The sequence below is a fragment of the Columba livia genome, chromosome 4 (assembly GCF_036013475.1).
Source record: "Columba livia isolate bColLiv1 breed racing homer chromosome 4, bColLiv1.pat.W.v2, whole genome shotgun sequence".
Classification (NCBI taxonomy): domain Eukaryota; kingdom Metazoa; phylum Chordata; class Aves; order Columbiformes; family Columbidae; genus Columba; species Columba livia.
Window position 1 is genome coordinate 33,791,931 of NC_088605.1, and position 24,901 is coordinate 33,816,831.

At 39.0% G+C, this 24,901-nt stretch overlaps 2 protein-coding genes across 4 annotated transcripts in view; both read right to left on the minus strand.

Annotated features, from left to right (window-relative positions):
* The window catches only part of FAM149A (family with sequence similarity 149 member A), a 32,842-nt gene extending 21,090 nt beyond the window's left edge, over positions 1–11,752 (minus strand). For both annotated transcript variants that reach the window (XM_065061117.1, XM_065061114.1), the window contains exon 1: positions 10,354–11,752. In XM_065061117.1, the coding sequence (XP_064917189.1) occupies positions 10,354–10,643 (290 nt within the window). In that variant the 5' untranslated portion in view covers positions 10,644–11,752. The remainder of the gene's footprint in view (positions 1–10,353) is intronic.
* A 1,865-nt stretch (positions 11,753–13,617) lies between these two features.
* On the minus strand, positions 13,618–23,200 carry TLR3 (toll like receptor 3). Of its 2 annotated transcripts, XM_065061109.1 has the most exons (6): positions 22,944–23,196; positions 20,529–20,977; positions 18,937–19,128; positions 16,435–17,425; positions 15,600–15,909; positions 13,618–15,004 (listed from the first exon to the last, which is right to left on the minus strand). In XM_065061109.1, exons 2-6 carry the CDS (start codon positions 20,967–20,969, stop codon positions 14,776–14,778), a joined length of 2,163 nt encoding a protein of 720 aa, XP_064917181.1. In that variant the 5' UTR covers positions 20,970–20,977; positions 22,944–23,196; the 3' UTR covers positions 13,618–14,775. The 2 variants fall into 2 exon arrangements, with proteins under 2 accessions (XP_064917181.1, XP_005500267.2); XM_005500210.3 differs by having other exon boundaries at positions 15,600–17,425; positions 22,944–23,200.
* Between the last annotated feature and the right edge of the window lie 1,701 nt (positions 23,201–24,901).

The following is a 24,901-nucleotide window of genomic DNA, read 5'->3' on the forward strand; positions in this document are numbered from 1 at the left end:
AAAGCCTTCTATTTTGGTTACTCCTAGCTGTAGTTGTTGCCTAAGTAATCCAGGAACATAAGAAATGTCCTACTGGATAATAATGATAGTCCATTTACTCCGATATTTTCTGTGATAGCAGCAACAGGACATACTGTTTAGCAGAAGCACATAAATCTGGCCATCATCTACAGTGTATTTCTTCCTTCTCCAGCAGTATGTACTATAGTGGGTTAATAGATGTGAAGCAAGTAAATCCCCACCCCAATATTTCGCATCCATTCAGGACTTCTTGTCCAGCATTTTCTTGAAAACCTTTCTATACCTGCTGATACTATTTGCCTCTATAACCTCCTGTTGCAACAAATTCCAGAAGTTACTGCCCACTCTGCTGAAGTAGAAGAAGATAAAAAAAATAAAAAAAAGAAGTGTTTATTATCTTTTCCTCTAAATTGTTCACACTAATCTACTCATTTTCCATGCATGCCCTCTAATTCTACTATTGCAGCATCTCATGGTTAACAGGTTCCCATCCTGGCTGTCCATTACACTACAGCCAGAGTTCTTTAAGCGTCACATCTGTAGCAATCACAACCTGAGCCTCCTCCTCTCAAAACCGGCAAATTAGTCTTCACAGTCTCTCTTCTGAAGGCAGGTAGCTGTTCCCCACTAACACATCCCAGCTGCCTTTCTTGAGATGTGAAACCAGAACCGCAGTTAGCACACAAGATGGATAATGCTGCGGCGAAATGGTGCTTTCCACTCTGTGCCTGATGAGGAACAAGATTTTATTGCTTTTTCTGGTTACCACCACACCCAGCCACAGTCATTCACAGAGCTGTCAAAGACACTGCCAACATCTCATTTCTGAGTCATAACTGCCAGTTTTGAGGTCAGCATTGTGTAAGGTAGGTTGTGATTATTATTCCCCTAAATACATTATTTTCCTTTGTTCACTCTCAAGCTCATCTCCCACCTTTTCCTACATTCACTCAGCGTAAGGACCGAGACCAAGAGTTAGATCTTGTGTAATGTTTTTGCTTTTTGGAAGGCTTGTTTGTCCTTGCAACTGCAAGAAAGAGTCACTGGTCACCCCTCACACCCAACCACCAAATTGTACAAAAAAACGTTAATAGGAAAAAGCACAATAGCAACTGCATTACTCTAAATCAAGCCCTTTCTTCCTCCTTTCCCACCAAGGCAATAATAATTTGATGGATAATTAATTGAGAAAGAGTTTATTATTACTACTACTACCACCCTAATTTGGAACTGGAGTGTGTTATAAAAGGAGATGCCAAAAGGCATTCAACCAGAGGAGTTTAGAAAAGTCACTGAACATATAAAAATATTAACTTTACTAACTATCATGAGACCCCTCTAATAGATGGGTCAAAGACCATTTTGTAGCCACAGCTTCTGATAAAAATATTTATTACACATTGCTCCATTGTCAACAATGTATAATATCCTCATCTCTGATAAAGCTGCTGCCTCATTGTCCAAGAGTTAATTTTCTCAGCTCTCCCATTTTCTTTACGTATTATTTTCTATTTTGGAAACATGATTTGTAACAAATGTAAATGTACTAAATACATCATACTCTCATGACATGCTTTATCTTACAACCTAACAGTATTAATTTCATTCATGTTCTCACTTTCTGCTGGTTGTTCCATCCCACATTTATGTTTGTAAAACCATGAGATAACTAAGATTTGTATGATAAATTTATAGAAAACTTTGATACAAGACTTAAAAAAAATCAATATTCAACAATATTCAAGCTCTCGTTAACACAAATATATATATCTGTGGGAAGAAACCTATTTTGAAATTACTTCATCCTTTTTTACACTGGTTTGGGACAATTACCATGGGAGCCTATTTCTTATTATTCTTTGAAGTGATACAATGCACAAAAGTTGTTACTCCACAAATCCAGCCCACTTAATATTCTTCTGTAAAGGGTTACTGCGAACACAGCACCCACCTTGCAGGAGCCGTTTGATGGAAGTGAACAGACCACTCCTGGTCACTATCTTGTTCATAGAGCAGAACATAAAAACCTTATCACAAACGACGCCAAGTTATTGTCACTGCTCAAAAAGGCCCTTCCACCCCAGCTGCTTTCTGCACCAGTGATGAACAATATTCCAGGCATGCAATGCAGCATCGTAGTTGAACATTTATACCCCAGAAAGTACAAAGCTCATAGGAAATGCACATGCCCTCTTCCCGCCACGTGAGGTGGTGACCTCTCCAACTTGGTTGGGGTCGACTATGGTACACTCCCCCAGTATTGTTTGACAAGATTGCTGTTTATTGACTTTTTGTTGTTTGTTTGTTTTCCAAACAGACTCAGAGGACCTTTAAGAGATAAGAGCACTTTCACCCTTTTGTAACAACTACAATGACCACAGACAGCCAAATATGACAGACAGTGCTGCACATCGTTGGCAGACCCTAGAAGAGGTGCACCTGAAGACTCTGCTGTACCGGAAGGGCTCAGGGCTGAGCACACTTACACCTGGTTAATACCACAGCACCAAATTCTTCCTTCAGCAGCCTGGTCATTTTATGAGACTGATCCAGTGACTTTTACAACTGTTGAAAGCACTCACTTTGGCTCGGCCTTTAATTATTGCGACAATACAAAGGAAATCAAGGAAGATGACAACAATGCATGTTCCTGCTTACAATCCCTCTTCTTCAGCTTTCTTGGTGTTAAGACAATTGTGATGTATCTTGAAAAGTCCAGCAGGTACACAGTAAATGAAGCAGAATCATAACTTTCCACAGAAAATTATTTTAAGACAGGTATAAAAAGGTTTTCAAACCAAAAAAATGATAGCACATGTGCTTGTTGATGAGTGTCACTTCAGACACAATAGATTATTTTCATTTTGCTATCTTATCTATTAATGAGCATTGTTGAAAGTGTTTCAGTGTTTTCAGTCATCTTGCTCATTGTTCAACCAAGTATTGACTTTGTCTGAAGCTTGAAAATATGAATCTTTATCAGTTTTTCTACTGTTAGCATTCAGTCATACCATCTGATTGGGCCCTTCATTTTTCAGAAATGGCCCTTACTGTCTTTGAATCTATATATGGGTTACTGATGCTTTGATGATTAGACTAACCTAAGAGTATTCATACAGTTGAAATGTCAGTGAGTTTTCAGGGCACAGTCTTCGTGATCTGATCAAATCAATATAATTTGCCATAATGTAAGGTTCTTCATATGTAGGCAAAAATATTTTCCCAAATAATCTTAAAAGCTACACTAGGTTCTAAAAGATGACAGCTTTGTAATACACTGTCTTCAGCTCCAGAGAGGAGGTAATCTTGAAAGACTTTGACAAAGGACTATCATCCCTCATCAGTGCAACACAGCTGATCAATATACTTCCTCATTATCTCATAGTAACACTGCAATTACTATGGTCTAGGTAGGCAGATTGTGGCGGATGCACTCAACCCCCCCCAGCCAAACCAGCAGCAGTTTAGTCCAGGCTCCAGGGGAGGTAAGGGCCTGAGATGTAGCCAAGCCAAGAACTCCTTCCAGGAGACCCACAGGGAAGCAGAATGGCACATTGAACACTGGTGGCTTGTGGGCACAGGGAGTCTCGTGCATACTTTTCCTACTGTATGCAATTTGACTACAAGTCAACAACTTCATTCTATAAATAGAACAGCCTGGATGAGCCTACTTTGAGGTCTCCCTGCTAAATAAGTGAGCTGTATGGCAATGGTTTTACTACTCAGAGTATAGCAGATGAGCCCAATTCAAGTTCAATATTAATCATTTAGCTTAAGTAGATGCACACCAAATAAAATGGATTATTTAGAGATAGAAGGTTGTATGATTGTTAATATACTTTTTTGATTCATATTACTTGGTAGACTAGATTTTCTAAAATGTTAAGCTCTTATTTACCAAAAGCTACTGCAGACTACACTAAACGCCTGCAAGATAAAGTCTAGCTTGCTGGGAAAAATGGAACTGACTGGGAAAACCACAATCCAAGTCTAATGCAGAGACATTATCAACATCTGCAAAGTGCACTTTGCTGAGAAGAAAGGATTTATCGAGACAAAACGACACCTTCAAGGATATGGACCAAAAACACTGTCTACAACTGAACAAAACAAAGGCCCACATGGAGTCAGAGAAAAAGGGTGCAAAAGGGGAGCAAAGGACCTGGTGGTGAAATATTGCTGCTGGACAGAATCACCATGTGAATGGTCTGTAAAGATATAAAAGTTTGTAGTTTTCTATGCTTGGGTGGACCTCTGCACAGGTACCCAGCTGGAGCCAGCTCTCCTGCTCCTCTACTCCACTATATTTTTATTTTTCTAAGAATTTTGTCTCCTGAAAGTCTGCTCTGCATATGGTTGTCAGGCCTCACCTGAAAGTTTGCCACTGGAGTTCTAAAATACAGACTCCAAAGCAAACGGTTACCAGGGAGAGAAGGATTCTGACAGTTTGCACTGCAACGGGTACAGGCCTCGCCTGAAAGTTTGTCTCTGAAGCCTCAAGACACAGACTCTGGAGTGAACGGTTATCAGGGAGGGAAGACACCTGAAGGTTTGCTTCGTGAACAGATATCAGGTTCCTGGAGAAAAGGTAAGCAGGATTTGGCTTGGCATATTTCCCCCATGCAGTAAATAATAGAGTGAACCCACCACCGAACTCTTTTAAGTCGCGCTTCTCTCTAAGAAACCCAAACATTGTTCTACAGCAAGCAGAACCCTAAATTACTCCCTCGTGACACAGATGGCCTCCAAGAAGGCTATGATATGTTCTTATATCTCAGTTTTGGGGAAAAAAATGCACAATGGCTAAATTTAAAATAAATAAATAAATAAATCTAAATTATAAATAAATAAATAAATAAATAAATAAATAAATAAATAAATAAACAAATAAATAAATAGGCCAGCAGTATGTTAATAAGAGGGCCCACTGCAACTCAGAACCACAAACACTCTTTGTTTCCAGGTAGCAACAGGTTCTCTCAGAACTGGCATCCCAGAGCACAGAGGTTCCTCAGTGCTTCCCCACATCACCCTCTGCAGCTTGTTAGTCCTCTGCAGCAGCCTTCAGCACACAGCGTTCACTACCTGCACTCAAAACCACCTCTTTTGCCCAAGACCTGCTTCTCCTTGGGGTTAAAGTCTTCACTTGTTATTGCATCTGAAGAAAAACAAGAAATACGTGAACATAATCTTTGTTTTAAATCACTGGCAACACATAGAGCAGCACACATGTAGTACCCTTATGTGTCTTCAGGGCTACTCCTAAAGACGTGGAATAAGGGAAAAAACAGGCCATAATTTTTAATACAATAATAATACATTTACGTACAACACAACATCTTATGTGGATATCTGTATTACATACATGTAAGTAGAATGCCTACTATTAGGCACTTTCATACTGACTCCTGAAATAGATTTCAGGCTCTTGCAACCAGGATCTATCTTGAGTTCTGCTCCTGTCTTTACAAAACAAAGTAACAATAAACCACTTTAATTTTAAAGATAGGCTTATTTGTATATAGTAATTTTATTCCTCTACATTTTTTTTAACACATTTCAAAATTATAAAGCCTTTAAGATGGGATGAGCTTGTTGAGTACTTTAAAAAAAAAATCTATTTCAAATCTTGGTTTGATGTGAAAACATAAATACAAGGATAACACTTGGTTCTAGGAAATATAAACAATTTTGCAGAGCAAGATATGCATATTAAGTACCTCTTCTACTTAGAGAAGTAAATCTGACTTTTTAATATAAATTATGAATCAACCTTAAGAAAAATACTATCATCTTAATTAACTGCAATAATAAAGAATGCTAATTAGTGTTTTAGAGAAGGTGTTTTATTTCTTTGGATCTGATAGGAGGCTTTTACTGCTGCAGGATCAAGTGTCTGTGAACAGACAGGGAGGGAGTAGCAGCCTAACAAACACTTGGAAGTGGTCCACAAGACTTTCCCTGTATATTCTTGTTACTGTTGTACATTTGGAAACTCAGTTAGTACCTTTTCATAATAGACTTCTTTCATCAGTATAACATCGTAGAGATCAGAACATTTTTTTTCCATTCTGTACATTAATCTCTGAGGAAAATTGGACATATAAAAATCACTCATAATGAAAGAGGACTTATTTTGAAGACTATTAGTAGTTCATCACACCTAGTCAGGAGAGGGAATAATAAGGATGTAAAAACTGTCACTCATTCAGAGAGTGTTGTGAAAGACTTTAGAGGAAGATTTTAAAGGAATTCACAATCACAGTTAAGCATAACAAGATCAGCCCAGGGCTTTTCCTCTTCTCTTTTCATGGCTAATGCTAGTGATCCTGCTCAGTGGATCAGAAATAAAATGCCTGATTGTAAACATAGCACTTCAGTTTCCTATAAACAACACAGACTAATAAGGGTACACAAGAATAACTTCTTAGCATCTGAAAGCAACAAAAGCACTTTGAGGAAAATTCGGATTCTTTGGTGTTAAATTTTATTTTTTTTTTACATTTATTCTCTAGCTGATTAGGTACTTGCTGGAAACTTCATAAGACTTCACCAAAAACCTTATGTTACATATAAAATGCTAGTAATTATTTTTAGTTCCATCTATCTAGAGGAATATTGACCTCCATAGTACCATGTAAAATTAAAATTTAGCTCTAAGTACTTTTACACTTATTTGCAATGAAAAAAATAGACTATGACAAACCACCACATTACTACATTTACTCTTTTAGATCAATATAATGCAAATGAGCAGCTAAGTAACTGTAATGCTCTAACTAGGCTAGTATGTATTACAGCATGAAAGAGATCTATTGCTTTTAGTGGTTAAAACAGGAGACAGGGAACCCAAGTTTCCATCCTCTTCTGCAGCTCATCAAGTTACTTATACCCACATTTTCAAAGTTAATCATTTTGAATGCCAAAGCTTGAGCTACTGAGAAATGAAAGCTAGCAGGAGACAGTGAGATTTTTCCATGGCAGATAAAGCTACCCTTCTCATTCCAAGTTCACAAACACATTTTCCAGGTGTTAGAACTATGCAGAAAATGGGGAGCAGTGCAATTAATTTCTGCAAAATATTACCCACTTCTAAATAACATAAATTAAGCCTGCCCAATTTACCTTTAGATCACCTAAGGGCTATTATCTCCTCTAGTTGCTGCAACATGTTAGGTCAGCAAAACTAATGTTCCTTAAAAAATGGATTCTATGTATCTGTTTGTCATCAGCATATTGTAGTAAGTGTAGCATAAGGCATCTTCTTATCCTTCCAAAGAATTTCATTATCTCATATAGCAGGATAAATTTTTTCAAACAGTAATAGAAGTGGATTATTTTTTTCCATTTAAAGAAAAAGAGATTTATTCATTACCACTACTTTAATTTTATTAGAAGGATATGAAGTCACTATGTAAATAAACAGTAAATGTAAAATCCTACAAAGTACTGCTATAGTTTAGCCCTATATGGTATTAGGACAAGTTGTTGGTAGTTATGGAGCTCAGAAAATTCAGTGTACCTGCCAAAGACAGGAAGATATTAGTTCCAGATTTTCACTGGTTTGCACTCTCAGTGTACTTTGATTGCTATCAACTTGTCAACACCTAAATAAAAAACATTAAGACATAAAATGGATCTTTTCATTTATTAACCAATTACTTCATTTGGGTAAGCAAAAGCATCCTATCACTAATATAATATTATGTTCTGTAATTCAGAAATTCAAATCTGAACTCTACGCAAGGAATACTGAAGTTTTTAATATTTAATTACAATGCTGCTTCTAAAAGCTTGGGTGAAACCATCTAATTAAAAAATGCTAATGTGAAGGTATAGACTTTCCTTGTCAAACTGATGTATCTTATTCCTCCTTCTACATCTTTCTGGTTTGTTTTGTTTTGTTTTTAAGATAGACAATAGCTTATCAGAATAAGGTTGACTGCTATGAATAAAATATTTGAAATGCCACTACGCATACAAAAGTATAACAGCGGATAATTAGGGGATATCGGTTAGAAGTGTTTCTATCGCAAGCCGAAATATGCATTTTGCTGCACACAGCAGTTTTGATGTAATAGGGTTTCCTCTTCATCCCAATACAACTGGTTAGTTTGTCATAAGAGTGAATTTCATACCTTTATTTTTTTAATTATAAAAGTCATCAGGCCTGCAACAGAAATAAGGTCTCAGAACATTATACTTGGATTTAGTTTTGGTACTGAAAAAAGAAACAACTAGTGGGAAATTATAGGCAAACAACACTGATTTAGTTCTGGTATTGTTTATATAAAGCATCATATACCTTATCAATAGAACTCTGTTGATACCCTTCATACCAGATTCACCTCCCTATTCTGGGAAGGCTACTATTCTACACGAATGCAGAAAAAGATTAAACCTGAAAGCACTTACAATTTATTCCAAAACAAAAACCAAATGCATTAGATGGAGTAGTAGAAAATAAAATACGAACATCAGGGAGGGTTTGTGTTCCTACTTGTATTATTTTCACACTGTTACATATCTTACTTATCTGGCAATTGTAATATTTCAATTAATTTACTATTTGCTAAGATAAGTTTATAAATATCTAGATAAAAGTACGTATTCACAAATATGTATTGTCAATGGTTATCCTGGAAAAAACAACCTAAAGCACCTTTACATCAGGACTGGCACTTACAGTTCAGCAAGCAATCCTGGAGTCATCAGGGTCTCTGTACAGTGACAACCAAAGCCACCACCAAAACTCTGGCGAACATCAGAATGGATATTGAGACCAAAATGGAAAGCGTTACTTTGTCACTTTGTAAAACTTTATTGCATCCACAAACAGAAGACTATGTGCAGTTCTTGTCCCTGCATCTCAAGAAAGACATACTGGACTAAGAGAAGGGCTATGAACAAAAGGGAATAGAGCCACATTCAGCAGGAAAGTTTAAAAAGGCTACAACCCTTGGAGAAGGCTATGATGTGCTCAAGGTGCACAAAATCATAGAAGATGAATGAATGATTACTATACTTTGCAACGCAAGAACTAGAGACACTCCCTGAAATCAGTTTAAAACACTTTTTTATTTGTTTTTTCAAAACAGAGCAGGCAGTGACTTTCAATACACTGTTGCTACTAAAGCTTCCAAAGCAAACACTACTAACACAGTCAGAAACAGATCAGTCACATTCACAAGACATCATAAACAGATTCCAAAAGGACTGAATACCTCCTAACATACCTACTCTACTGACTATGGACGCTGGGGAACAAGCACAACCCATCTGCCAAGGAAGAGCTAGAGACTGATTCAGAAAATCAGAGTACTGTAATTTAAATATTATGCTACATGGAAACCAAACTAAAAGTAGAGGTTCTAAAAACCATCTGAAAGTTTAACAGTGTACTAAAGAGATTTCAGTCCTAGAGAGCTGAAAACTTAACTTTCCAAAATACATTCATTCCTACTGACATTTGACAAAATATTAATGTTTCCCTGACTGTCAGCAATATCAAAGACTTGCATAGTTTAGTACTACAGAGGCAGCGATTATAGACATTCACATAATATATATAGCAGCATTTTTTTGGTAAGAGCACAAAATACTCCACCGATACAACTGTTACTGACTTCAGTAAGCCCTTCTGCTATATACCTTTGCTTCAGCAGAGTTATCACCAACTGAATCCTACAGCACACAGGTTTATCTTCAGCAAAACCTAGACATTCCAAAGTTGACCTTGAAGATTAAACACAGAAGCATCCAAATAAAGTCTCATATGCGTTATAGACACTTCAGATTTTTTCAAGGCAATGACTGAAATGTGTGCTTCGATGCACAGCTGCAACTTGGGGACAGGCTTTGATACAAGTCATACACCTGCATGCGTACCTTTATGATCCCTAGTCAAGCTCAGCACCTCTTGCGCTCCCTCAGGACTTGGCTGCTTTCCCTGCTCAGCCTCTCCGACACGCCTGGGCCCTGTTCCCCGCGGGTACTGGGCAGTTTTCTTCCGCCAACACGGGGTCGGGCTCTTGCCTCCGTTCCCCCGGCATACAGACGCCCGCCGTACAAAGGGCACTCCGCGCACAGCCCAGCCCTTTGCTTCCTACAGGCGCCGAACACAGCCCTGGTAGAAACCATCACCTTTGCTCTTGAAGGTGCTCTGTCCTGCCTCCAGCATACCCCTGGGGGAAGGGCACTCCAGCGGAGAGAGATGTTCAGTACCTCTCAGGGCACGCACAGGTGGAAAAGGCTTGGTGGGGGGAACCCCACAGGAGAGAGGGGCGCACACCCTCCCCGTTCCCCCCCGGGTTTCGGGGGACGCGCACTCACGCGTGGCGCGGTGGGCTGCTGACCGCCTCCTCGCCGTCAGTCTCCGCCGCCACCTCCTCCCCGATGTCCGGCAGGGTGATGAGCAGGGCCTTGGCGCCCGCCCGCACCCCGGGCTCCCTGTCCGCCGCGGCAGCCGCCAGGCGCAGGGGGCGGCCGCCCGCTCGCTCCCCCGGCGGTACTGCCCTGCCCAGGACGCAGCCCCCGCCGGACGGGGGGCGCTGGCCGGGGGCCGGCGGGGCACGGCGGAGTTTGGCGAGGAGGGCGCCCAGGTCCAGGGCTGCTACCTTCATGGCGGCGGGCCGGGAGCCCCTTCCCGTCCCCGCAAGGCCGGGTGGGGGTGGCCGGCGGCTCTCCCGGCCGGGGCTCCCGCAGCCTCCTGCCCGGCCCAGCGGGCGTTGCTAGGCTAAACAAACCCGGCCGAGAGCGGTGCACCCCGCCCGCAAAAAGCCTGCGAGACGCCATCAGCCTAAGCACCTGTCATAGGGAAGCGTAGAGCAGTAACAAGTTGCAGTCTGTGGGCTAAGGAAATAAAGCGTGGCGTTTTCCCTTTTGTTAAAATGCCACTAGTATTAAGGGGCAGAAACCAATCCCACCTGCCAGGGCCGCAGGGCTCTGCTTAACACCTTTCCTTCGTGTGGTGCATGCCAAAAGGGTTTATAGAAACCTGGAGCAAGATGGACACAATGCAGTACACCTTGCTACACCAGGTCAGGCAACTGCAGAAGGGAGCTGTGAGGAGCAACTGCCTATGTGCAAAGATACTACCAACAATCCCAGGCAGCTTGAAGAGCATTAGCGGGTGTCAGGATCTAAGACCTTTGTCTATCTGCTACAAATATCAGGCAGCCAGAGGCACATGAGTTGCAGCTGGGGCAAATGCTGCACTAGCTTTGCAACACAGGGTTCTCTGTCTGGGTGGATAGAAGAGTGATCATGCTAGCAGCAGTTTGGGGACACTGTCATGGCTGGTGTTGTAGAAAGGACAAGCAGGTGACATGGCCCATGGTAGCATCCAAAAGAACAGCACAGGCTGAAGGACAGCACAGTTCCTTTATACATAAAAGCCCAATATTATATATCAAGCAACTACTTGCACTATCAACTTAAAGCTGGCAGCTGCTGCTAGACAACAAGCAAGGGTACAAAATGGGGAATTTTATCCCTGCCTTGTCTGCCTAGCACAGCAAGGAGTGCAAGGAACTGGCAGAGTGAAGCACACAAGAGACCAAGTAGAGGACTGAGATTTGAAATTGGGATATTCTTGGCCTTTTTTCTAACAAATGAAAATAAATATATTCTGACTGAAGTTACGGAATAGGTCTACATCAACATAACAACAGCACGATCTGTGCTTATTCCTCATGATGTCAAAAAGCCTTGACTGAGCCACAGTGAAAGTAGCATAATTGAGCATGTTGATTTACAGTATATTTACCTCAGCTGCAGCCCTGAAGCAACTCTGCATGAAGAGCTGGTATAGAACCTATTATGAACATCGCTGCCTGTAACTTGTTCATAACTCCCTGTCATTCAAGTACTGCAGAAAAAGGTTCCACCCCAAATCTACAGATATAAGTCCTTTAGATATTCTGCTTTCAATACAGATGATTCCTCTTTAGTCCTAGGTGATATCTTTGACACTACAAGTCTGGAAATATTTTTCATTTATTTAGTATCAGCCTCCTCAGCAAATCAGCATAATATAGTCTTATGCTGCACACTGCAACTACCCAGCTCAGATATGGACTGTTAATCCTGAGAGCACTTACAGATCTTTGCCACACTAAGCCCATTTACTCACCATCAAATGTACATGAGCAGAGCAGAAATAGGTAACTTTCAGATAGACAGAGAAAATCTATATGAAATTTTTATGTCAAATATAAGATTACTATTGGCCCTGTGCTTACTGCTTTTGTGCTTTTTTCTAACATTCCTCTAATTCTCACTGTAAGCCTTTATAATGTCTTTTTCTGTTGCAAATTATTTTAAACTGAATGTAGATACTAAAATAAATGTTTAGAACACATCCTATTTTTATAATTTAAAATTATTTTCATACATTTGCAATTACTTTTAGTTTGTATTCCTAGCTATTAAAAACAACAACAACAACAAACTCAGCATCCATAAAACATTTTCTCAGTGTCTTGACACTGATTTTGGGGGCATTTGTAGTAACAAGAAAAATCTTTATAGAAATCTTTATAGAATTTAGACACACTGTCATTTGTCAGGTTTTAGGAGCCAGAAAAGACCACTTGATCATCTGGTTTGACCTCTTGTATCACATTTCACTTTGGCATTTCTCCATGAATTCTCTGGATCTTTATGTCATTTTTTATATCCATGTGAACTACTAATGTTTTCCAAACAATTTATGTTGATGTGGAATGAGAAATTCTGCTACTATATGTCATTACAGATTTAGGAAACATAGGAACACTTTCACATGTTAGTCTTTAAATAAGAGAAAGAACGATTGACATGGTGCATACCTGGCACCCCATCCTTACAGACTTGCCTCCTCAAATTTCATGGCCTAAGCACAAAGAATTTGTCACTTCACCTGAAAAGGTCAGAAAGACGAGATGAAAGCATCACAATGAGGATAATCCTATTACTGTAATTAGGGAATCATCATCTATCACTTCAACTGTAAACAAAGCCTTTTTTGTTTTCACTCAGGACTTCCTGAGCAACTGCAGACAGTCTACACACTGTCATTTACAGTTTTATCATCATGGGACATACAAACCTATTAAAACACAAGGTTTTTAATCTATGCATACAACAAATAACGAAGAAAGCTGCTTAATATGTTACGTATATTGATTCTTGGAGTAATGGTGGTATTGAAATCGATGAGAGAAATGCGAGGGGAAAAAAAGGCAATTAAAAATATTCTTAAGATTTGAAAGGTCACACACCTACTGAAAATTGACAATGTTTTATATGGTACTCGGAGTAGCAATTAAATATTAACAAAAACATATAAATGACTGTCTAGTCGTTAATTTACAATAAATTGTGTTCAAACACTCCTTAAAATTGCAAACAGCCTCAAACATTATGAACATCCTTTCAGAACACTCTTTGCTGGTTCTCAGCTCTCTCTGTCAAGCAACTAGCCCATATATTTGAACCTTAATGCTCTGGCAATTGCCAACTAGCCCATGTTTCTATAAAGTATGTTATGGAAAAAAACAAACTAGATTAATATAGAATAAATTAAACTACAGAATTCTGTCTAATTTCTTTACAACATTATTTTTTGCTATCAAAGGCAAAACTATGTACAGCTATAAAGAAAAAAAGGAAACATAAAATTTGAAATTCATCTACTTTTGAAGTTTTTCTTCCACCCTAACTGTAGTCACAGTAAAATTTCTGGTATGCTTTAAAATCTTTTATTTGGGTGGGCTTATTTTTTGTTGTTGTTTGACTAGTAATAAAGATTTCAGTATTGAAATTACAGTAGCATCAGCTCCCCCACAAAGTTGTCTTCTGGTTATGCTACAGAAAAATCTATGCCTTTACTCGTTTTATACAGGTGCACCAGCTATGCGTTGGCCATACTCCACATTGATTTCAAGTTCTATTTAATGTCCCACATATAGTTTTATGAGCATTTGAATAAGTAAGGTGGCAGCTGTCAGTATAAATGTCCTCTGCCAGCTCTCTGAATTTTGATAGGGAGGAGTAAAAATGTTTGTTTACTTATACCACATTGATTAAATCAGTTGACTCAGTCTGAAAATCTGGTTTTGCAGTACTAGCACCACCCAGAAGGCATAAGGAATCCTTTGCCATGTGTTCTGAACAGGCTGCTCACAGGGTCACATTTCTTTCTGCAGCTTTCTTTTAAAACAAAGGTTTTAAAACTCACTTTGAAACTCTGCCATGTTTCTTGGTTTCAACTACAGAAATAATTTCCCATGTTATTATACTTACTCTGCATCACATGGAAAGCTTTCCAATTTTAGTTTCACTGCGTCTCCCCTTGTGTTATGAAAGCAAGCAGTAGTGTCCACTCTACCCTCTAAACAGAATTTGCTATTTTATCATTGTTGAATTCTCTTTTACATATCCCTTTAAAGCAGAGTCGATGTCTTTTTTACACTACACCAGATGGACATTTTTGGTAGGACACCAGTCATTCTCTCTGCTTTTCAGAATTTCTACCACATTTTTTAAGTACAGACTGAAATAACTATCAGTCATGATCCATTTTAACATGTCACTTCATGCAGGTGAATCAAAATATCAGCAAGAACATGAATATAGACTAAATTATACTGACTTATGTATCTTTCCAGCATGACAAACTTTTTTCAGGTTTTCCTGAACACCTTATACTTTTTCAATGACAGAAAATATGCAGTAAAATGACCCCATAATTCAAATCTGTACTTTCATAATTCACTGTTTTTTACTATTAGATTTAAGTGCCATCACTAATTGCTGATGAAATGCACTGACTCGTTCTTTCTGGGCTGGCCAGTTCAAGATGCAGCGAGATCTGAACATTCCTCTTCTCAGGTGAAGTGCATGATACAACTTGTAATCTTGGATCTCATGAAGAAAGATCAATATAATGGAGTCCCGACTTTGTTCAATAGCTTGCTGAAGAGCATGATACACCTTAAAGCTGAAGCAAAAATAAGAGAAAAAAACGTGTTTTCCTTCATATGGATGGAAAAAATGACAAACAGTTCTTTTAATAGCTCACATAACAGCACATTGCAAATTCAAGTATTTGACTCCAACAGGGGTCTTAATGTCCATTTAATGATATAAAGTTGTCATTGCTTATGTTAAATTACTTACCCTCTAACTAAAGAAAAATATCATCCTCTAAAAATATAACCTAAGTCAACTGTCTTAATATAGCTTTGTTTAGCAAAGTTCCTTTCTTTGTAAGATCACTACATAAGAAAGACATTTAAAGACAAATAAAAATGTGGATGACAGTGATCTCACCCATTATTGCTCTTTTTCAAACATGTAATTTTTAAGGCAAGCAATCTGCACAGGTGACTTTTTGTATAAAAATATATTGACTGAGAGATTCTAATGCCCACTAGTGTATATGTGGGACAATTATGATCTATTAAGTAAATATATTAAAATAGAATTTGCATGGCATTTTTGTTAAATTAGACACCAAAAATATATTACCTTCTTAAAAAAAAATCTGTTAAGAAATTTTCTCCATTACATATAAAATTTTATATCCTACTCACTTTTTGCACCAGGGATCCTGTAAGAGGTGCTCAGTCACAACAAAAATAATCTTCCTGCTCCTTTGTATACTGTTAACAGTGGCTTCAAATTCAGATATGCCCGCTTCAAAGTCCCGCTCTTCTAAACAAAACCTAATTTGAAAGTGGTAATTTTTTTCCAGAGAGATGAAATTCTTAGACACCCAATTCTTGTCCTGTCTTGCATGAATAACATAGGCATCAAAATCAAATTCTTCCTGTTGTCTGTCAAGTTCTTTAAAACCAAGTACTCGATTTACTGAAATATTCCAGTAGAAAGCGATTCTCCACCCTTCAAAATGGATGATAAGAACCATAAAAATGATTAGCATCACAGTAGTGGTAGTGACCACAAACAGAAGTTTAAATGGAGCACTGTCTTTGCAGGCTGAGCTATCAAAATGTAACACCAGATTACTGTGATATTTAGGGGGGGTGTTGCAAATGTACTGGGACCTCAATCCAGGTATATAAGTGTGAGTCACATTAAGCCAATCAGCAAACCAAGCAATGCTTTCACAGGTGCAATCAAATGGATTGGAATCCATCTCCAGTATTCTTAGGCTCTTAAAAGCTGGGCCAAACACTTTTTCTTCAACTGAGGTTATCAGATTTTTCTGAAGGTTCAAGAAATTCAAAGAGTTTTGGTCATCAAACAGAGTTGCTGGAAGCAAATTCAAATTATTGGCTCCTAAATCCAAGTCTTTTAATTGAAACAAACCCTTGAAAACCTGAACTGGAATTTCATCAAGCCCATTAGATTTTAAATTAAGAATACGCAAGTTGGGAAGATCTTTCAAAAAAAGAACAGGCCCACCTGGATTTGCATCTTTCCAAAGTCGGGCTAAATTATTGTGCTGCAAATCCAGAATGTCAAGTTTGTGAAGTCCATCAAACAAGTCTTCTTTTATGTTTGCTAAGTTGTTATTGCTGATGTCTAGGACAGTCAGATTTTGTAGAGGATGAAAAGGTGAAGGAGAAAGTGCCAGATTACTGCAACCTACCTTCCTCAGCATCAGTTTTCTAAGGCTTGGGACAAAAATGAATGATTCACTTCGCAAAGTCAAATTTTTATTATAGGAAAGATAAATATCTTGTATATTATTGAGACCTTTAAATTCATGACCTCTGAGCTCTTGACTAATTTCATTGAGACCAAGATCGAGAATTTTCAGGTGTCCCAAGGAAGAAAATGCCCCACTTTCTATTGTAGAAATTCTTGTTTTTGTGAGATTAAGAACTTGCAAACTGGAATTAGCAAGCGATGAAAATGTTTTATTAGTTATTCTTTGTAAGTTTATGTTGCAGTTACAGAGACTCAGGTATTTCAGGTTTTTCAGACCTGTGAACATATTAGCAGTAATTCCTGGAAAATTGTTATTATCCATTATAAGGTACTCCAGGTGGTATAACCAGTGAAAGGAAAAATCTTCAATTTTCCCAATAAGTGAATTTATCAGATTCAGATGTTTGAGGCTGGATAATCCATAAAATAAACGTGATGATATATGAATGTTATTATGCTTCAGGCTTAAGTACTGTAAACTTGAAAGCCACTGAAATGAATCATCTTCTATCACAGACAGAGAATTTTGGGAAAGGTTTAAAACCGTAAGGTTTGTTCCTTGCAGTCCCTGGAAAGTTGATTTGCCAATGTATGAAAGATTCACTTTGCTCAGTGAGAGATTCTGAATCGCCGTGTTTGATAATTCTGTACAAAGTTTCTTCGTGCGATTTTCACCAAGTTCAACATTGTCCATTACAAGGCCAAAGAGATTTCCAATTGCATGTAAACATCCTGTGTGAAACTGAAAGGAAAAGAAAAAACAGTTTTGATCCAAACAAGGGGATTATGTAAGAAAGTAGCCCCATAAAGCCAAAATTTGGGAAGATTTTTAAATGAGATTTTTCAAGCAGAGTATAACTCTTAGATTCAAGTTTTTCCACAGCCAAATTCAGACAAACACTTCTTGGAGTTTATACTTCTTGTGATAAAAAGTTCTAAAATTTGTAACATTATTATCCTAATTCTGAGTAGTACTTGTCTAGAAGAAGATAGAAAGTTGCTTAGTGAGATGCAACTTAATTACAATTTTGCATCCACCTGGTAAAACGCTTTCACTAGGAGCATCTAAGAAATTGGGATAATGCCTTTCTTCAGCTTTCTTTTATTGACATCTGCTGGGGATACCAATATACTAATGCAAAACTAGAAACACTGTAAAAAAAAATCTATGCCTTCAGGCAGCCAAGAAGAAACCCAGTTTCTCTGGGTTAACAGAATGACTCGTGAAATGTGATACCACACACTTGCTTCCACAACATAAATGCGTAAGGCTGCTTTTCAGACAGCAGTGCTGTAAAATCAGAGCAGCTTAAACTAGCATAAAGTAGCACTGCGCGAGAAAGGAGCAGTCCCATCTACTTACACTCACTATGTACCCTTGCACCAATATGACCATACATGCAGTCACATGGGAACCAGCCTGACCACAAGTTTCTCCACGGATCCAATGCATCACCTCACTAAAGCTTGTGTGCAAAAGTGAGAGGTATGAAGTGGACAAGGGAATGAGGAGGGTGGGGTTGCCCCTCAGCAGTGCTACAAGCTTATGCCACTCTTGTAATTTCAATATACCTGTTCTTTACAGATCAATCAACTGGGAAAAAAAGCTGAGCAAATTCAATGCAAACTCAATATTCATATGCTGTGGGTTGGCCAGTTTAGAACTGCAATACTTACCATCACTCTTCAAAAAATCATATCGTAACACCAAGAGTGTGCCAGAGAGAACAGTAAGGCAGGTGGCAGAGAAAACACCCACTTGTTTTTTTAAAAGAGTAAGTATACTTTTCTGCAATCATTATTTCTCTGGTGTACCCCACAGGCACAAATGAACATTCTCTTTGATTAACTAGGAAGTGAGACCTAGGCTGTATGACTAACCTTGCATAACATTGCACTTTTCCCTCAATTAGAAACTATGTCAACCATTCCCTCTTCAGAACAAACAAACAAACAAACAAACCTACCTGCATAGAAAACACCTGGTAAGGATTCACGGAGCTACTTGATCTAGCTATTGTTTGAGACATCTGATCAACACAGAACCAGCTCTTGCTGATTTCAGTGGGAGAAAAATAATGACGGGTATCACTACTGGATATCAGCAGTAACACTGTACACATTAGAATGGTTTTATCTTTGACCTCAATGGATCAAAAATGCAATGTAAATGCCATACAATCATAAAGGATAAATCTGGATAGTTCCATTTTATACTTACACCTGTTGATTTTCTGTTGAAATGCTTCCTACCTCTTTCAGTGGATTTGATGACAAATGAAGACTGTTCAATGAGGTGTTGCTAAGAAAACTGAAGTCTTTCTTTTTTAACTCAGTGATTTGATTGCTATCCAACATGAGCTCACGAAGGTTCTTCAACTGTTGCTGCAATCCTAAATTTGCTGACTTCAAAAGATTATGAGATAGGTCCAGAATATTCAAGTTCTGGGAAGAAGATACCAACAGACAAGTATAATTTTTTTTTTTTTATTTTGTATAACACCATTTTGAAATATTGCATTGGAGTCTAATTGATTTGAAATTAGTTGCAATACTACAGTTAAATTTGTAACAGAGAAATGGCAGCTTTCAAGCTCCTGCAGGAAGAAGCCGTCTGTATTTTCTACACCTGTAACTTTTGTGTTCATAGTCTTAAACTGCTAAATTATCTGCTGCAAACCAAAGAATTACTTTATCTAAAATTCCTTAATTCACTGAAAGCCCTCCTGTTCCAGATAAAGTGATAAAAGCAAAAGCCTGCAGCTGGCTGCAGTTAGAACTACCACAGTATTAAACTTTGTGTCTACACTGTGGTCCACCCTCACCAATGGGAGTGAGGGAGCAGTGGCAGCCTACAAAGATCAGCACTGTACTCCTTGTCATACTCCAGTTGATGCCCAGGTTCTCATATGACTCCTGCAACTGCAGGGGAGGAGATGCTGCCCTGAAGTGACTCCACTGATGTGCCTGGAGGTGCCTCAAGCCAGGCCTCCATCAGGGCATGGCAGGGGCAAAGTGAAGGTGGCCAGAACATCTGGTCTGTTCCCAGCACCAAAGCTGCCTGTACTCATTTGTGCTTAGTTGAGAGTCAGCAGTCCTCCAGTGCAGGCACAGACATCGTAGGTAACTGAACTGGAATACTGAGTTTAGCAGAAAAGTTCAGACTTGTTCTAAACAACATCACACTCATTAGAACATTATACAATGATTAGTAGCTGCACATTTTCTCTATTTTCTTTTGTCCTTTTGCATTATTCCCTGCTTGGTGCAAAGACAATGGAACAGTCTTTTCCTGCCTTCTGTGCTGGTTCCCCAGCCACATAGATGCTACAGAGAAGAATATTTAACTACATGTAAACTATCAGGAGAAACAAATGTAGAGTAAAAAAATATTTTAATTCTTTCTCAAAGCCGAAAGTCCTGTGAGACACTACATTCACCCTAAGCACTGGCCTCCATGGTCCGAGTAATTACACCTTGACCTTGAGAATTTAGGCTAGCAACTATTTTTAAACCCCAGGCAATGCAGATTCCACAGCATCCATTTTGCCCTATATGTCATCTGCTGCTGTTCTCTCAGCACAAATCCTGTACGGAGAGGTGCCTTGATGGGATGCAATAGGGAAAAGAGGATGGAGAGCGTTGACTTCTAAGGATGGCTGAGACTCCAGTGTGCTCTAACACAAGAAGCCACTAGGCCTTTTATTTAGAAAAACAATGAAGGGACATTACATGCTGGGTATTTTCAGAGGCAAATAGGCAGCTGTTCTGTACACAAACTGGGAAAAAAAAAAAATCCGCATTTATACTTTATTTACATAAAAAGATGCATTTCTCATGCTTACCTCCAGGGCTTTGAAAGGATCATTTTTTATATCTATTCTGTTGTATCCTAGATTGAGCTCAGTCAGATTGGTGCAGGAAGCAAAGACTCTGTCAGGGAGTTTATGCAATTCATTATGTTCTAACCTCAGAATCTGCAACAAGGGCACATTTTGGCACAAGTCTGGTTGCAGTTTAGAGATGCTGTTGTAGCCTGCATTCAAGTAAACCAGCTGGCTGTACTTGGTCAGATTTGCAGGACCTAGCTGTCTTAGCTGATTATGAGAAATATCCAAACCCGTGATGTTGTTTGGGAGATCAGAAGGAATTTGAGTCAGCTTTAGGTGACTGCAGTCAGCCATTTCATTTTGGATCTGACACTGTTTTCCAGCTGAGGCACATAGCAAGCAGATAGACACCAGTCTGACAGAGAAGCTGCTCCACCAAAGAGTAGCACTGCCCATAATTTTATCTGAAAAGGCAAAATGAACACAGTACAAATTACAATCATTTTGACACAACTCACATCTTAAACTGAAGACTAAGCAAGCCAGGCTCAAAAGACATGTAGTTTGTACTGAGCAAACACTCAGTATTTTTCACCCATAAAGTAGTATTCATTTCTGCAGAAAAGGCATGTCTAAATCTTTCTAAACTAAGATTTTTCTTGAAAAACAATAGTATTGTATTACATAAAAATAATTATGTTCAAAAGCTACCAACACTTTATCTATTATCAGTGAACATTTCCAACCATTTTCCCTTTCTGATTAATTTTGCATTGCTTTAACATGCATAGACTACAATAAATATAACAAATTATACACAAGCCTGTCAATGTTAATCTCTGAGCTCTGAGCCTTGACTACACTGACAAATGTTTATATACAGGCCCCTCAGTGTTAATCACTATGCTCTGAGCTTAACTGCAGTTAAAATATTTATGGTTACATGCAGTAAGAATGCTTCATATGCCACTTTATTTTACAGTTCTTGCCAGATTTTGTTTTACAAGCCAGCCACACAAAATTCTGTCTTGCCATCTCATAGCGAAAGACGGAATACAAGGCTAGAGAAAGAAGTATAAGAAAGTAAGAGCAGACAAAACAAATCAGTACCAATATAATCAGGGAAAGAAATGGAGAACAGCCAAGGTGTAGAGAAAACACGGTCCATGGATTCAATACATTCATCCAAATATTTCCAGGAAAACTTGCACATTTAAGAGTTTATATACCCCAGCCATCTGTTTCGAGCATTTCCATTAGGATATCTGCCTCTGGTTGCTCTATCTTCAATGGCTCTGCCTGTGTAGGTATTACATTTCTGTTTATTCTCAAACTTTGTTGGTATTATATTCAGGTTTGATTTATTATCCATAAGATTTAAATTCACCTACTGCTTTTGTAATACAGTTTTAATGGATAAGGAATAAAATTAATTCCACACAAATTCTGACTGAAATAAAGCTGTAAGAGCTTTAGAGCAGTAAGAGTTCATTAGCCAGCTGAGTCACGGAGCTTGTCTAATTAAATAGCATTTCTGCTAATCAAGAGAAAAGTCCAGCATATCTTCCATATAATTCTCCACTGAATTAACCTTTAGCAGAGGGAGAACAAATACTTTGAGACTGCTTGCCAGAATATTTTTTCCATGCTTAGTAGAAAATGGTAAACCAAGGTTCCTCTGCTTCAATTTTTTCTTTGTTAAAAAAATATAAAGCTTATACTTTCACTCCTGAAGCTTTGATTGTCTGGAGACAATCTCTACATACACATATCTGTACGGCCTTCTGCCCACAAATTTGGAACCTACCTGCCAACCTCAGTTTACCAGTTATTTAAGTCTCAGCATGATGGCCTTCCAGGTAGAGAAGACTATTGGTGCTGCACTACAGAACAGGCTATAGAATAGAATTTAACCTTACTAGACTTAACAAGAATCTAGAAGAGCTTCTCAAAAGACTAACTCCCAGCAATAGGGACTGTCTTAGTTCTGCAGCTCACATTTTCCTTTGCTTGGAACCTGTGTTTAATTAACATGATCTAGCTTTGAGCACATTAGATTATTGGTCAATAGCAAACAATGTTTTTAATGTTACGAGCAAGAACTTTAAAAAAATGGAGAATTTAGCAGGGAGCCCCCAGCATATCCCAGGAGGAACATTCCCACTATTCCCACTTCACCTTTATTGCCTTTTTTTTTTTTTTTTTTTTTTTAACACACAAAAATGCCCCCTGCCAGCTGAGGACAAACATCCGGGCACAAGCACCAAAGCACACTCCTTAAGCAAACAGCAGTAGCACCGACTTGGCTAGCTTGGAAGTTAAGAGAAATCCAAGATGAAGGAAATCGCCTAAACGCCTGAGCAGGACTTTAGCTTTGTACCTCTGGTATCTGCATTTATTACTGGAAAGTGAAGAATGGCATCCACTCACCGCTGCGGGCTTGATCTCCTTCGGTTTGGGGGCATCCAGGGACTGCTCAAGTTTCTCAGCACACGAAAACCTTGAGGAAACGCACTGCCCAGAGCCGGAAGAAGTGAAACCAAAAGCGGGACGGGCTGGCCCGGGCAAGCGCGGAGGCAGCTGCAGCGGCGCGGGGGCGGTGGCTGGTTCCCCGCCGCAGGACCCGGCTGCGGGACGGCAACCCCGAGCCGCGGTAGCGGCCGCTTTCCCTTCCCCATGGGCCGTCTCGCCGCACCGAATTGCTCTGAAGATCCTTGAGGACATATCCCAAAAGCAGATACAGTCACTGGTTGCTGACATAGGAACGTTACTCTTTTAACATATAAACAAAGCACCAATAGGTTCATACTGAGCCACGTCCATTTTCTCCTCTTACAAGGGAGTTTTGTTTATGTGAGAGAGTAATTTATTATTTTTTTTTTTTTAAAAAAAGATATATTATTTTCTACAGTATCAAAAACAGTAAATTGTTTTCAAAAGTTCAAGTAACAGCTTTTAGATGTGTGTCTTTTTAATATCGTGTGTGAATTCACATCCCGGCTTTCCCAGGGACCTGGCCATCAGTTCCCTGGCAGGAACTGCCTCAGTATCAGCTTCTGGATGTGACAAAAAGTGCAGCTGCTTCGACTACATTGGCATTGGCAAATCATCTGCAGGGCTCACCCAGCCACACTTAAAGCACACCAACACCACTGAATTCACCTTACATTTTTAGGTAGTCACACTGTCCCTCTTGACCAGAGAGTGAGTAGCTGCATACTCAGTCAGAAAAGAGCAAACTTGGGCTCTAATTCTTTATTCAAAGTGTTTGAAATTATAGCGTGCAGCAATGTCTTAACCACCTGCCCATCAGGAGGTCTGTGGAGGGAGACTGTGCTGGTTTCTACCCTATATCCCCTTAAATCTGGAACTACTGACAGATTTGCTGTGAAGCCCGGGGAAGCAGGCTGGCTACCAAAGAGGTCAAGGACCTTACCTCTGACTCTCTCTCTATGAACTCTTTCAGCAACTGCCTAATATAAAGTAATATTTATTCTTGGAGTTAGGACACTGAAACTGAGACCTTTAGACCTGTGTTCCTTTAGAACTGAAAGTCTCTAAAGAATGTTTCATTCCTATTTCACAATTAAACCTTGATCCTCCCTTTCATGTTGCTACAGGAAGAACAAATTTCTGTTCAAATGCTGCCCTGTGTGCTTGCTCTGAAGAAGATTTTCCCTTTGTGCTTTGTAACTCTGCTGCTTTGGAACAGAAGAGATCACATGAATGGTACAGAAGGATAATAAGTAACAACCTCTGCAAATCATATCTCCCTCTACACCATACTTATACTACAGATAAAATGTGATCTTTGATCTCACCTGACAATTTATTCCCTCTCAATCTTCTCTTCCTTACACACATAGAGGACTATTAGGAAGCTAGAATTGTTTCAGGCACAATGGAGGAAAAACATCTGTTGAAGCTGCTAATTTTATCAGTAATGCTTTTCAGTAATATCAGTAATCTAGCCCTAGAAAAATGTCCGTGGCTCAGGGAGACAATGGGACTAGGGTGCTCGAAAGCTCTGCTTTTGTGTGGAACACTTGCACTGAGGGTTAGAACATTTATTTTATTGCAGGAAATTTCGAAGTAAGAAAGCTCTTGTAGATACTTTGCAGTGTGATTTACAAGAACCAGCTGATATTACCATGCAAGGTAGACTCTAGAGGCATGTGCAACCTGTGCAGGATCAGCAAGTATGGGATTTCTATGGCAGAGAACAAAGTGAACACATCTGTCTTTATTTCAGTAGTGTGAAATCACGTCAGACTTTCAAGTTGCCACAACTCCACTGTAGTTTACTTTAAACTATGCTTATGTTTTCAAGTGCTGGAAAGAACATGGCAAGCTCATAATGGAGGGGACAGTCAAGCACTTAATGTGTC

Coding starts and splice junctions, on each gene's coding strand:
- TLR3 (XM_005500210.3), bottom strand. CDS start 20,969: ATGGGCAGTGCTACTCTTTGGTGGAGCAGCTTCTCTGTCAGACTGGTG. Junction 19,129..20,528: donor ATCCTTTCAAAGCCCTGGAG/GTAAGCATGAGA, acceptor TCTTCTTCCCAG/AACTTGAATATTCTGGACCT. Junction 15,005..15,599: donor CAGGATCCCTGGTGCAAAAA/GTGAGTAGGATA, acceptor TTTTTGCTTCAG/CTTTAAGGTGTATCATGCTC.